Below are 14,443 nucleotides of genomic sequence, written 5' to 3'. Positions count from 1 at the left end.
GGAGCAGCCTGGCAAAGCACAGTGCCATGGGCATGGCAGTGTGGAACCCGGCGAGGCAGAGGAGCAGCCTGGCAAAGCACAGTGCCATGGGCAGGGCAGTGCGGAACCCGGCGAGGCAGAGGAGCAGCCTGGCAAAGCACAGTGCCATGGGCACGGCAGTGTGGAACCCGGCGAGGCAGAGGAGCAGCCTGGCAAAGCACAGTGCCATGGGCACGGCAGTGCGGAGCCCGGCGAGGCAGAGGAGCAGCCTGGCAAAGCACAGTGCCATGGGCATGGCAGTGTGGAACCCGGCGAGGCAGAGGAGCAGCCTGGCAAAGCACAGTGCCATAGGCAGGGCAGTGCGGAACCCGGCGAGGCAGAGGAGCAGCCTGGCAAAGCACAGTGCCATGGGCACGGCAGTGCGGAACCCGGCGAGGCAGAGGAGCGCAGAGCAGCAGCCCCGCGCGCTGGCCCCGCCCCTCGGCTGCTCGCTTTGCGGCAGTGTCGTGCCGCGCCGGCTCGTTGCGGCAGCGGGACCGCCGGCCGGAAGGCAGGTGCGCGGCCGTGCTGGGCGGGCGGGGGTCGGGCGGTTGCGGGACGCGGGGCGGGAGGCAGGGTCTCGCCGCGCCGTGAGGGGTGCCGGCGGCGGAAGAGCGGCCTCGGTGGCGCTCCGGGAGAGGGGGGGCAGCGCTGTTCTTTCCCGCGGCTGGCGTAGAGCTGCTGTCCGGTCCCCTCGGTGAGGCGTGGGACTGCCGCGTCCCAGCTGGCTCTCGCCGGTGTGCGGGCGTGAGGGACGGAGCGCGGACGGAGCTCGGCTGTTTCGAGGCAGCGAGCCCGCTGGCCGGTGCCAGGCAGCCCTTTCCCTTCCCCGGGCTCGGCCGGGGCCCGGCGGGCTGGGCCCGAGGTCCAGCGCGCAGCTCGGTGGATGGCACAGATCGCTAATAAAGGCCTGGTTTCGTTGTTCTGTTTCTGATGCTGGCCTCAAGTGTGTTTATTGGAGCGGGATTAGCAGCAGTACTGCCACGGCCTGAACCTCTCGTGGTGCTTGCTGCTGGCATTAATAAACATAAAGGACCAGAAACGAATGAGAAAACAGGATGAGATGAAACAGGACTTTTTCTTCTGTGTGCCAAACATAATTAACGTTTCTCAAAAGAGAGTAAAGCAGCAAACCCTGAGCTTGGTTGTGCAGCGAGCTCCTGAGCCACGCTCAGGTTATTTCCTGTCCTGAAAGCATCTGATTCTGGGAGCCCCACTGGCCTCCCAGCTTTGGGTACCCCAGCAGTACACCTCTGGCCAGAGGTATTTCAGTTAATTAAAGCTATTTTAATTTATCCTGACTTTCTTAAGCGAGTGGAACCAACTGCCAAGGGAAGTGGTGGAGTTTCCAGCACCGGACACTTAGGACTCAGCTGAGCAGGTGCTGGGCCAGCTTGTCTAGACCATGCCTCTGCCAAGAAGGGCTGGAGCAGGCGATCCTCGAGGTCCCTTCCATCCTGGGGTTCTGTGACTCTGAGTCTGGGAAGGTTGCTTGTCATTATGGGTTGGTTAATGGTCAAAGGTTTAACTTAATCTGTGCAGAAGTTATTTTTCAAGCAGAGTATACACAGTGGAGAAATAAAGTTTGTTTTCTGTTCTTGCTTTCCCATTAGAGCTCAGGGGAAAAAGAAAGATTAAAGCTTCTCTTAGCTGTTTTCTGTGATGGGAAGCCTACTGTTCTTGCTGGTTACTGCACACATTTTCATCCACAGGTAGCTGCTGAGTAGTAAGCTCCTGTTTATTCCATTAAAGCTTTATTGTGGATCTTTAGCAAGAGTTAGGAGCAATTATTTTGCCTCTTGAAGCTGAGCTGGAAAGAGGCTGGCAGTGCTAGCTCTGTGGCCAGTGGTTAGCACTGGAGGTTTTGTCCTTCAGTGTGCTTGCTGTTCACAGCAGGGTGTTAGGGAGACTCTCTCACTACCCTCTGCAGGGGTCGATGGCCTTTGCACAGCAGTTACAGAGTTACTCATCAGTTTGTACGATCACGTTTTTGCCCCAGCCCTGTCATGTCCTCTCAGCTGTCCTTGGTGAGATGCAACACGTGGTACTTAGCTGCTGTTAGCTGAAAGGTTTTCTTTCCTTCCCTTCCCTGACTCCCCTCTTTTTCATCCTCCCCTTATTTCCCTATTTACCCTCTGTACATCTCCTTCCTGCTTTTGCTTTGGTGACAAACTTTTCTGGGAGGGAGTAAGATGAACCAAGTGGGGTTGTTTGCAACCTCTGTTGATGCAACTTTGAGAGAGGCATTGAGAGGCCTCTGATAAACTAAAGCTAACTAAAAAGTTTAGTTCCATGGATTTCACTAGGATACCCTTGGGTTGTTGATGCTAAAGGGATAATTCTCCTCTAGGATAAGAGGATGTGGCCTCAAGTTGCACCAGGGGAGGTTTAGGTCAGACATCAGAAGGAACTTCATCCCTGAAGGGGTTCTCACAGGCTGCCCGGGGAGGGATTTGAATCCCCATCCCTGGAGTGGTTTCAAAGAGGCAGAGATGTGGTACTGAGACACATGGTTTAGCCCCAGCCTAGGTAGAGAATGCTTGGACTTGATGATCTTAAAGGTCTTCTCCAACCAAAACAATTCTGATTCTAATTGCCACTTTGCCTCCTTGCTGGTAAATTTCAGTGGTCAGAAGAGAGCCCCTGCTGAGTGAGCTCTGCAAGTCACCAGGCTTTGCCTCTGCTCTGTGCCTTTCACTTTCCTTCTGTGAATTTCTGTCAACTTGTTTAGCTGAAGCGCCAGGCAAGTTCTGCCTGCTCAAAAAGGTCTTTCAAGTTTGTGACATGAGTTTGTATTCAAGCATTAACAAAGCCTTGTTGTTTATGTTCTCATCTAGGTGCTTACACTGGGATTTGGTTTCTCATCCTATGGATCACTGAATGAGTACCAGATGGCCTTGCCTCGCCTTACAGGTGCTTTACGCTCCTTTTCAAATGTCACTAAGCATGAGGATTACAGTGAGGAATTGGCTGACTTAAAGGTAAAGAGCTTTTTTCTTTCCCAAAGCTTAATTGCCAAGCTGGGGGGAAGAGGGTGCATAGTAGGAGTTGTTTGCTCTCTTGCTTTGCTTTGCTATTTTCTAACAGTAGGTAATCAAGGCTGGGCAGGGTCACCTCTCAACTAGACTCAGCTGCTCAAGCCCTCATCCAACATGGCCTTGAACACCCCCAGGAAGAGGAGCCATCCACAGCCTCTCTGGGCAACCCATTCCAGAGTCTCACTACCCTTCTGCTGAAGTACTGCTTCTTCCTCAGACGCACTCTAAACCTGCTCTCCCTCAGCTTCAAACCATTCTCCTTGTCACTAGACACCCTTATCAAAAGTCCCTCTGCCACCTTCCCGTAGCAAACTTCAGCTATTGGAAGCAACTCTAAGGTCTCCCTGGAGCCTTCTTTTCTCCAGGCTGAACACCCCCAGCTCCCTCAGCCTATCCTCACAGCAGAGGTGCTCCAGCCCTTGGATCATCCTTGTGGCTCTCCTCTGGGAAAATGTTTCCCCATGAGAACAGTCAGGCATTGGAACCATCTCCCAGGGAAAGCTGCTTGCAGGTGTTAGTTCATACTGGCTGAATGCAGTTGGAAAGAGGTGCTTTATCTGATGTTTAATTTTTCAGGAAGCTTCCTTGTAGTCATTGGCAATTAAAAAACCCAAACAAAACTGTTTTGTGGTTTCAGACTAAAAGATTAAAACTCCATGAGCAGTTGCTGAAGTCTGAGCTTACTTGGAAGAAGATAATGAAGTTTGTTGAGGACCACCTGGACAAGAAGGAGCACCAAGCTGTAAATGGTGATCTCAAAGCTATATTACAAGCTGCAAAACAAATAGGTAGGTTTTCATTCTCTGGTAGTGCAACAAACCAGCACCACTGCCACCCAGCACCACACCCAGCATCCTGACTGGGTTTGTTCAGTTGGTGCTTGACGACGTTCACAGTTCAGTTTCACAGTGACACTCTGGTTCACCATCTGGTGGCTTTGCCTATCTTGGCCCTGAGTACCTTTGGTGAATGTTTGCATGAGACAAATCATTCTTTTTCCCCCTCTAATAATCTATATTTTATTTGCATAATCTGGTTATCATTTTTTTGAGGGGTAGCTCTAAATCTAAATTCATGTATTTATTTGCTTTCATTTTTGTAGCCAGCATAAATTCTGTAGTAATTCTACTGGGAGTCAGTGCAAGGATGTGTAGTAATTCCCAGCTGAGTTCTGTATGTTTAGTCTGTTATGAATATTCAGATGAGGCAATGAACAAGCAGTGAGACAAAGTGGAAATTTGTTACCTCTTAAAAAGCTCATAAATATCCTGCTGTGAGTGGAAGACCTCAGGCAAGTTTTTGCTCTAACTCAGGAAAACAAGCAAGCATTGGTAATCCTTAATATGAATTTCTGGTAGGAAAAAGGATGATGAAGGCAGGTGCTTCGTTACCATGTAGCTGCTCTAATCCAGTAGCTTGCAACAGTTACTGCTTGTTGTTATGGTGGTCTTCTCATATCTCTGGTGATGAGGCTCACAGCAAGAAACTGAACCCAGTTCTGCTCTAGGCAAGGGAGGAGAAGTTTGAATGAAGTTCAAGCATATAAAGTCACATTTGGCTTTGGTTTTGTTAACAGTTGGAGCTGAAAACGGACAAGAAGCGATTGAGAGCGGAGCGGTTTTTCTCTTCAAGACGTTTCACAACAAGGAATGTGTCGGCCATGAGGAGACCAAGGCGATCAAGCAGATGTTTGGGCCCTTCCCATCGTCGTCTGCTACCACAGCTTGCAGTGCCACGTGTCGGATCGCTTCTCACTTCAGCGAGGAGCAGCTTGCAGCCCTCATACAGATGGCTGAAGAGCAAAGTGGTGATGAGAGAGTCCTCTTTGGTAAAAACGTGGTGTTTTCCTTTGACATGCACGACTTGGATCACTCCGAGGAGCTGCCTCTGAACGGCGAGCCCGACGCACAGAAGATCATAAGCTTAGATTATAACAAGTTTCTGACTAACCAGCTGAATCACTTGCAGAATTACTGTGATGGCAAAGCTGAGCCCAAGCCTGAGGGAAAAGTAGATGATTCTTTTCTGTGGTATGAAGTAGGAAAGTACCTGAATGAATCTCAAGGGGGTACCCCTGGAGGGCCAACAACAGAAGACCTCTGCTGTACTTTGTACGAGATGCTGTCTTCCAGCAAAAGTGGTGATGAGCTTCAGAATGAGGTACAGTAGACACAAGAGACACAGTAACCACACTCCCTCTTGAGATCTGCATAATGGTGGAGTTGCTGAAGCCCTATTCCTGTTCTGTTTGGCTGTTCTTTGAGCTATTTTCTCTATAGCAATACTGTCTTGTATCTTGGTTTGGATTTTTAAGAACTCCTGGTCCTGATTTTTTTCCCTCCCCATTCTCCTTATTTTGACCCCCATGTTGCCTTGCCTGATCTTATTAACTCCTTGCTTGTTGCACAACATGGGGGCCAAGGAGAGGGTAAAATTAATTGGAACCTGATGACCTCCTGTTAAAAGTTAACTGGCATTTGTGTGGTGCTCTGTAAGTCTCCTCATGACTTGAATATTTCTTCTGGGCTTGGGATTTTACCATCGCTTAGGGAGTGTGTTTTACCTTTTTGTTATTTATTACAGCAGTTTTGCTGGTGGCATCATTAAGAGCAGATGGTGCTTTTAAACCTGAAGAGAACCCATTTCTAGAACTAGGTCATAGAATTGCCATATGAGATGGCATAACAAGTAGGTGATTGATTATGCATACTGAAAGCCTTGCCTCAGCTGAGGTGCTGCAGACATGCTGAAGGCTCTCTGCTCTAGGAAATTCTTTTTTGTCTTTATAAACAAGAACTGCTGGGAAAGGATCATTCTTTGTAAATAAAAATCCAGGTCTGTCAAAGTACTTTTTCATATGCTAAAAGGCTGTGGCTAGTCTCCTGTTCAGGAGGATGCTGCTGCCTGCTTAGCAAAGAGCATGCCGATGGTGAGGATGCTGGCAAGTGGGCTTCTCTTCTCTAAACCAGTTCAGTTCAAGTCTTAAGCAAAGCTCATGAAGATTATCATATCTTAACATTGTAACAGGATGAGGGAGAATGGATTGAAGCTTGAGGAGGGCAGATTTAGACTGGAGATTAGGAAGAAATTGTTGACAGTGAGGGTGGGGAGACACTGGAACAGGCTGCCCAGGGAGGCTGTGGGTGTCCTCTCCCTGGAAGTGTTCAAGGCCAGGTTGGGTGCAACCTTGAGCAGCCTGGGCTAGTAGAAAGTGTCCCTGCCCATGGTGTGGGTATTTGATATAGATGATCTTTAAGGTCCCTTCCAACCCACCTCATTCTAGGATTCCAGACTGTATTAAGCTTATGAGCTTGTTTAGAGTCCTTCAGGAGTGCCATGCTGCCTTCTCTGTGGTGCCTGCCCAGGCACACACGGGTATGCCGCTTAGGTTTTTATCTGCTGAGTGAATTCTGCAAGGAATTGAAATGAGCTTCTTCCTTCAGCACTGTGTAACTCCTGTTTAAAGTGGCTGGTGAGGTAGAAGAAATGACTTTATTCTTTGCTTTCACTGCTTGAGAACATTCCATGCTTCCTGTGGGGCAGTTTGTTTATGTGGCACATCACTGGTGACTCTTAATTAGAGGAAAATTGATTCTTATGCTTGGAGTGAGATGGGAGTTATAACTTATTTTTGAGTGTTTTGGACATGTGCTTTTCTTTGGGGACATGAAGTCTAGCAAAGCTAAATGACAGCTACAAGGAGCCTGCTCCTCACTGTGTGTCAGGCTCGTTGCTAAGCAGGAGGTGGCAGCGATGCAGCAGCAAGGCCGTTATTTAATAACAGGAGGAAAAAGCTGATGACAAAATATGGCCTCTGCCCGGCCACCATTGTGCTTTCCTATTGTTTTCTATCAAAACTTAGCATACAGAGCACTCCTCAGTTGAATCACTCAGTTTCTAGTATATGGAAATTTTGAAATGAAGATTTGAGGCAGCTGAGAGCATTTTAGCAACTTTGCTGTCTAAGCCCTCCCAGGGTGACTAGGAGGAAGCTGGAGGACTTCAGTCCCTGTTTGGTTACAGCATGTTGTCCTCAGAAGGTTTCTTTTGGAAGCTCCTGTATATCTGCAAAACTTCCCTGCATTTTATTTTGGAGATACCTCTCATAGAATCCCAGAATGGCTCAGGTTGGAAGGGACCTCAGAGATCTTCTACCCCAACCTCCCTGCCATGGGCAGGGACACCTCTCAACTAGACTGGGCTGCTCAAGGCCTCATCCAGCCTGGCCTTGAACACCCCCAGGGAATCTCTGTTTTCACACTAATGCAGTGGTGCAGTTTCCCTTTATCACAACAATGAAGGAAAAAGTCTCACATAGAGCTAAAATAACTGGAGACCTCTAATCAGAACAGCTCAGGGTGGTGAATATTCATCAGCTTAATGGGCAGCACCTAGTCCTGTATGCTGTGGAGGGGTCTGTAATCTTTAGGCTCAGAAGGTTGCAGCTTTGTCACTGAAATGCAGTTCTTCTGTTGTTTATTTCAGAATGTAAGTGAGTATCTATTAATAGATGATTCTTGAGAATACTTTATCTAGCAACAGATTCTTTTGTGGTTTCATTAGGTAGGGTTTGTTGGGGTGTTTTCAGCAGGATGTTTGTGTGTCTCTGATTGACAGAGCAACAGGCTTTCAGACAGGCATTTCCCCAGGCTCTGCTCTCTGGAGCTCTGGTGGCTCCCAGGCTTCAGCCTGTAACTTCAGCTGCCTTTGTCACTGGTGTGCCAATATAGTGATTTTTTATTTCTACTTGAGTTCACCTACATTATTTCTGTTGCCCCATCCTAATCCCACCACAGATATCTGCCAATGTGCTTTGTTGGTTGAACCTGTTAGTGCTCCTGGGATCAAGCAGCAGGGGAGCTTCACTCATTTGTCAATTCAACAAACTGGCAGGAGGCCCTTCTGAGTCTGCTGCCAGCCCTTCTGCAGAAGAGTACTGAAAAGTAAAGGACAAGAAAATCTATACAAACTTTAAAGAATCTGGGAAAGACCTTTTCTGTCAGGGGCACAACATCTTACACTGAGGAAGACTTCAGTGATGAAAGCATGTGGGAAAATCTGTCCCAGCTTCTCCCTTGAAGATCTCTCTTGAGCCTTGTTGCCTGAGTGGCTAAAATGAACCCTTGTCACCTGCTGGCTGGCTGTAATCAGGGCTGGGTTTCTGATCACTTTCCTTGTGCTACAGTCGTCCTCTTTTGAACCAGTTTAAAAAATGAGCATCAAAGAGCAGTGCCTGTACCTTTTTTTTCCCCAGATGATGCCATGCCTTTTCAGCACTGCCTTTCATTTCCCCTTCAGGCAGCTCCTCACCAACTTTTAATTCTTAATGCTCATCCCAAGTCCTCATGTGGAAAATTGCAATGTTTTAAATGAAGTCCAGATGTGAGACAGCTTCTATTTATTCATTTCCTGGATTAATGAAGTGTTCTACCAAGTGATGTATCATTAGTAGGTCATTTTCCAGTTACCTGCCTGTCTTTTTGGTATTTTTTCCTCAAAGCCATCTCCTTTTAACTCTTCCCCAATCATGTTTCTCTTTTTCTTATCCACAGTGTTGTTCCACTGCTATCTGTGTGCTCCCTGACCTACCATTTCATGGGTCAGTTTTGAAAGGTTTATGAAAGATTATCTTGCAGTCAAGCTGTGAGTTTTGTTTGTAGCTTCAGTGTGCTCATTTTTATACCCCTGTTGCTTTCTCTTTAATCACCTTGTCCTTATATCCCAGAAGAATAGTTTGTTGTTTTGGTTTTTGTCTTAATTTATCTATGATCAAAGATTCATTTTCACATTGAAATGAATTAAAGTAGCAGGTCTGTAGGTAAGACTGTAATGTCCAATCTAACCTCCCATTTCCTCTCATCCTACCACTGGTTACTTGGGAGAAGAGACCAACACCAGCCTCACTCCAGCCTCCTTTCAGGGAGTTGTAGAGACCAATAAGATCTCCCCTCAGCCTTCTCCAGGCTAAACACTCCCCAGCTCCCTCAGCCCCTTCCTCATACAACACCCTCCAAAGCCCTCCCCAGCTTCATTGCTCTTCCCTGGATATGTCCCAGGACTTTAGGGTCTTTCCTTCGTTGTTTTTGCATAGCAGAGGCCAAAACTGAACACAGTATTCCAGGGGTGGTCTGACAAGCACTGAGTAGAATGACTTTCTGACTTCTTTATCCCTGATGGTGATGCCCTTGTTGGTGCAGCCCAACACCCTGCTGGCTTTCCTTGCCACAGCAGCACACTGTTTGCTCATATGGAGCCTGTTGTCCACCAGCATCCCCAGGTCCCTTTCCACAGAGCTGCTGCCCAGTGAGGTAAATCCCATCCTGTGCTGTGCTCCTTGATTATGTTTACCCAGGTGCAAGACCTTCACACTTGTCCTCGTTTAACCTTTTGTGAAGTTGAATGAATTATGGAGTGCAGGAAATAAGCAATCCTCCTGTTGCAAGCTATCTTGGTTAGGTTTTAAAGTGACTTTGATTTCAGATGTGTTAAATTGGTCTCCTTAAGTATCTCTGAATAATGGGCATTTGTTTTTCAGATAAATCATTTGTTTAGTTTCCTGCATTAAAGAGGGCTCTGTAATGATCATTATTCTTTTAAGAGAAAATCCAAGCAGCCTTCATTTGCAGGGCTGCATTTCCAATACCCTTTAAAAGCCTAACATTATTTATGTGGACATTTACATTTCTCCCAGTGTGCAAGCTGAAATGAATGTAACATTGTGAAATGACATTGAAACACACTTCAGCAAGAGCATAGTTTAGAGTTGATAATGCAAACCAGCTACAAAAGGATTTTTCAACTCCCACAGACTGCACACTCCAAGGAAATCGATGGAAGAGCATTGCACCAGATCACATTACTGCAGAACAAGGCTAAGCAAGTGTGTGTGGATTTAGTTTCCTGCTAGTGACTTCTCTGCAAACAGCAAACTGTAGACAGCCTTCTTCCTGCTTGCTCCTTGCTCTCACAAGCAGCCAGAACTTGTGTGTTGCATTTTGCAAACAAAAGCTCTGTGTTCTGACTGGCCAAAAATTTGATGGCCTGAGAAACCCTTAGCTTGCATTTCTAAACCTTTAATTCAGTTGAATGGTTCTTAGGTCTGCATTGAGAATGATTCCCTGAGCATTCTGAACATGTGAGTTATGTAAAGAGCTATGAACTCTTCACAGTTCACATTATGAAACTGGCTGTGAGAAGTGCTGCACCGTTTCCTTTTTGTGCAGGCTTGCCTGGTGCTCAGGTGCTGGCTTTGAGATCATTCCTCTGACACTGTGCAGGATCCAACAGAGATGCTTTTGAGAAACAGGCTTCATTATCTGTGCACAGCACGGTTGGCTCTGGCTCAATATTTAACTAACACTTTTGCTTGGCTCGGAGGGCAAGTGGAGCTTGTTTGCATATGCCACAGCCATTCCCCTAGTTACCAGCTGACCTTCTCCTTCAGAGAAGTGCAGTGGGCAGGTGTGAAATTAGCTGTGTACTTTGCTTTCCTTAGGCAAAATATGCTGTAAAGCATCAGCTTCTTGCTGCTTTGTAGAATGCTGGGTGTTGGGCTTTGCAAATGCTCTGCTTCTCCCAAACACCAGTGGTCTGCTCTTGGAAGCTCTGCCTTGGCTCCAGCTCGGCACATCAGTCTAGTTGCACATGCTGCTTTGCTCCCAGAAGGTTCACTCCTCCCTGTCCAAGCAAAAGGACAAGAGGTAATGGGTATGAACTTGAGCACAGGAAGTTCCATCTAAACATGGGGAGGAACTTCTTTACTTTGAAGGCAGCAGAGCACTAGAACAGGCTGCCCAGGGAGGTGGTGCAGTCTCCTTCTCTGGATTCATTCAAAACCTGCCTGGACATGTTCCTGTTGGACCTTCTCTAGCTGAACCTGCTTTGGCAGCAGGGTTGGACTCAATGATCCTCAGAGATTCCTTCCAACCCCTACCATCCTGTGGTCCTGTGAAAACCTTGAGTTTTCTGTCTAAGTTGCTGCTCTTCAGGCATAGGACTCCCAGCTGCAGCATTTCTAATGCTTCTGAAGCAGAACTCAAGGTGCTCTGGGAGCCCCAGTGCAAGCTCTGATGGAATGCATTTCCAAGACATCAACATCTCCATGTGCTTGTCCCATCAGGAAGACTCTCAAGACTCACTGTAAGCACTGCCAGATACTTTGTGTCCCAGCTACACTGCACAGCTGATCTTGAGGGCAGTATTTATGTAGACTGTCCAATGTCAGGGGAAGCAGTTTCAGAAGGTGACTTCATCATTCCTATATATAGGAGGTGCTAAAAATAATTGAGAAAGGGCTCCCAGGAGGTCCATTGTATAGGATGCATGCTGTGAAAGGAAGCAGGGAAAAGTGAGGACATGAAATATGGGAAGTGCCAGTCTGGCTGGACACAAGCAAGGAACAGTAAGAAGCACTACAAACATATTTAGAGTGGGAGTAATGCATCAGCAGGCTGTGGCTTGCAGGAAAAGGCACTCAGAGGGGACAGCAGTGACTGACAACATGAAAGAGAGGTCTGGGCAATATTGTCTGTACCTAGGAAAAGTCCCACCAGGACTTCCAGTTAACTTTTAGATTCCAGGCCACTATTAGGTCTCTCTGGAGCCTTCTCTTCTCCAGGCTGAAGAACCTCAGATCCCTCAGGGGCTGTTCCAGCCCTCTGATCATCTTTGTGCCCCTCCTCTGGACCTGCTCCATCAGGTGTGTGTCCTTCCTGTGCTGAGGGCTGCAGAGCTGGCTGCAGTGCTCCAGGTGAGGTCTCAGCAGAGCAGAGTCTGCCGTTAGTGCTGGGCTCCGCACGTGCGCCTGCCCTTGGCCTCGCAGGCATCCTCATGGCGAAGCAGCTTGGCTCCTGGAACAGCTTTGGTTTCAAGAGTCAAAGAGCCTTTCCTTTTGTGCAATAAAAGGACTCTTTAGCCCTAACAAATTAGCATATCACAAAACTTATTCCCCATTACTTAGTACCTGAAAGCAGTTCTCATTTTGGGAAGCAGAGGCATACATGGATCACCCCTGTGGTGTTTTATCTTTATCTTCTCATCAAAGCTTCTAACCTGGCATGGGGCTGGCTTTTCAAGCTCATCTGCTCTTTTTTTTCCCCCCAATACAAAGCCCACATCTCATTATTCTTGACCATGGAGCTTATCTGCCTCCCTCTCTTACAGAGGCAATAATTCTGTTATTTCTCAGGCAGTTTTCTTCTTTATTTTTTTTCCCTCGTGGCCTTTTTCAAACTCCGAAGTACACAGCTTTGTTGATGGCCAGGGACTGTTGAAACCCCACAGATGATAAGCTTTGTCTTTTTGTGCAAACAGAGCCATGCTGTCTCCCTTCAGAAGGCACCAAACTGAATAGCATTTCAGTGCTGCTTTTTGAGGGCAGAACTTAAGGAATGATGAAAGAGCTGCAGTGAGAGTCAAGAGATGCTTGGCTTCATCCCAGGGCTAAGAGCTTCTTGCTCTCCTTCCTGTCAGTAACTTTTCCTCTTTCCTGTCAACTCCTTCTCTTAGTTTTGTTGTGTCTTTGAGGTGGTACAAGGCTTGATCTCTTCATGGTAACTTCTGAATGAGCTTCAATATATTATTGAACTTAATGAGGTCTTCTTCTGGAGCAAGCCACTCTGGGCCTGGTAGAACTCTGATGCTGAGAAGTTCTTTTCACATCCACTTAAGGAGCTACAAATTGGGCAGATGGCAGCTTAAAGCTGAAGGATCACTCCTTACTTAGGCACAAAATCACTTTCCTCCAAGTCATCTCATCATGGGTGACTTTCCTGGCCAAAGAGGACTTTACAGCGGTGCTCTTGGAGGGCTCACTGGTGTGAGGCAGTGCCACTGCGCTCATGCTTCATCTGTGCAGAAGACAGAGCAGGAGGCCCATAGAGCAGTCATTTAGTTTGGTCTTTGCTGCCCCCAAACATCTTGTCTCTCTGTCAACTCTGGAAGTTACTGACGAGGCTTAAAGGTGTTCAAAATGTACTCAAAAGGAGTTTGTTGGCTCACACAGTGCTATACACTCAGAGGGATTTGGTTTCCTTGGGAAACCTCAGGATGTGGTTTAGTGGCCATGGTGGTGTTGGGTTGATGCTTGGACTCCAAGATCTTAGAGAGCTTTGCCAACCAAAACAATCCTGTGATTCTCTAACTTCAGCAGAGCAGTACTTCGTAGTAAGGCCCAAGCGAGGCCCAAAGGCTGTTCCTCTTGTGCTTTTGATTGGGTTTGCAAACCAGGATGTTTGGTTTGTGTGATCCCTTCCCACCTCCTAGAAGAGCCCCTTGTGATGCTGGATTTGTGATGTCAAAGTAATGTTCCCAGGTCTGTACCTCCTAACTGAGGTCACACCAAGGACCTCCAAGGCTCCTGATAAATTGTGCCTTACAGAGTTAAGAAGGGAGTGTCAGCTATTTAACGTTCAGAGGAAAGTCTTTAAGTGGGAGTTCAACCCTCAAGATTTACTTTTTATGGCTAAGCTTTGCTTGATAAAAACATTTACTGTGCCACACATCTGTTGGGGTTCAGCTTTCTTGTTCCCTGCTCTGCCAGGCAGCGTGGGGAGCTTGCCTCCCCTTTCTAATACAGCATGACCCATCTTGTCCTCCATTCCTGGACTGATTGCTCATTACACTTCCTTCCAGATATGAAGACCATGGCTATAAAATCAAATGTAGAACTCATCCATACAAATATGAGTGGCCATACATCACCCTCATCTCTGTCTTTATGGTACTAGCTGAAGTCATCTGAGACCTTTGTTGTTGGAGGCAGCCAGGGTTGCCGTTGGGATACAATCTGTCCTGACTCTAAGGGGTGTCATTATTTGGCTGGTGTTCAAGAAGCTGCTGACTGACACCCAGCCTCTCCAGCTCCTGCCTGCTGCCTAGTTTATCTCATTAGAACTTCATAAGACAGCAGCTGTGCACGTTCACCTCATTCCATTGCCTGCTGTCAGGGTCTTGGTTGTTGACTTTTCAGGCCAGAGTATAGAACAACATATCAAATCTGATATGCTGCACTTATAGTGAGTGCCTCTTGGTAGGGAATTCTGTGCTGGTGTCCATCACCTGCATGAATGGCACAGGCTGGAGTTGATACTGGTGCCCTCTTCATGGTTTCTCCTGATTCCTGCTGTATTCTACAGCTGTCATTTTTCTCTTTGTTTCTTTTTTGTAGGCCATGGCTGTGAAAATGCAGCCAGCTCTGTCTGCTCACTGGCCTGTCTTGATCTGCTTTGTGAGACAGCATTGGTTCTCCTGATTTAGCTGCTTGGGTTGTGGAGGAATAAATTTGCAGCACAGTTAGGCAAATGGCCGTGAAGACAGACAGATAAAATTTGGTCTGCAGAAGCACTGCATTTTCAAGCAGAGTCTCTGAGAGCAGCAGAGCTTCACTT

At 47.3% G+C, this 14,443-nt stretch overlaps 1 protein-coding gene across 1 annotated transcript in view; it reads left to right on the top strand.

Moving 5' to 3' along the window:
- The first annotated feature begins 499 nt into the window (after positions 1-499).
- Positions 500-14,443, top strand: part of ASCC3 (activating signal cointegrator 1 complex subunit 3) — a 144,730-nt gene continuing 130,786 nt past the window's right edge. Inside the window, exons 1-4 of the mRNA XM_068160441.1 lie at positions 500-533; positions 2,856-2,999; positions 3,694-3,844; positions 4,633-5,216. Of these exons, the coding sequence (XP_068016542.1) occupies positions 2,910-2,999; positions 3,694-3,844; positions 4,633-5,216 (825 nt within the window). The 5' untranslated portion in view covers positions 500-533; positions 2,856-2,909. The remainder of the gene's footprint in view (positions 534-2,855; positions 3,000-3,693; positions 3,845-4,632; positions 5,217-14,443) is intronic.

Source organism: Melanerpes formicivorus, unplaced genomic scaffold (genome assembly GCF_026170545.1).
Source record: "Melanerpes formicivorus ecotype bairdi unplaced genomic scaffold, bMelFor1.0.p_v2 SCAF_50, whole genome shotgun sequence".
NCBI lineage: Eukaryota > Metazoa > Chordata > Aves > Piciformes > Picidae > Melanerpes > Melanerpes formicivorus.
The sequence above is the reverse complement of the archived record's forward strand: the minus strand, read 5'-3'. Positions and strand labels throughout refer to the sequence as shown.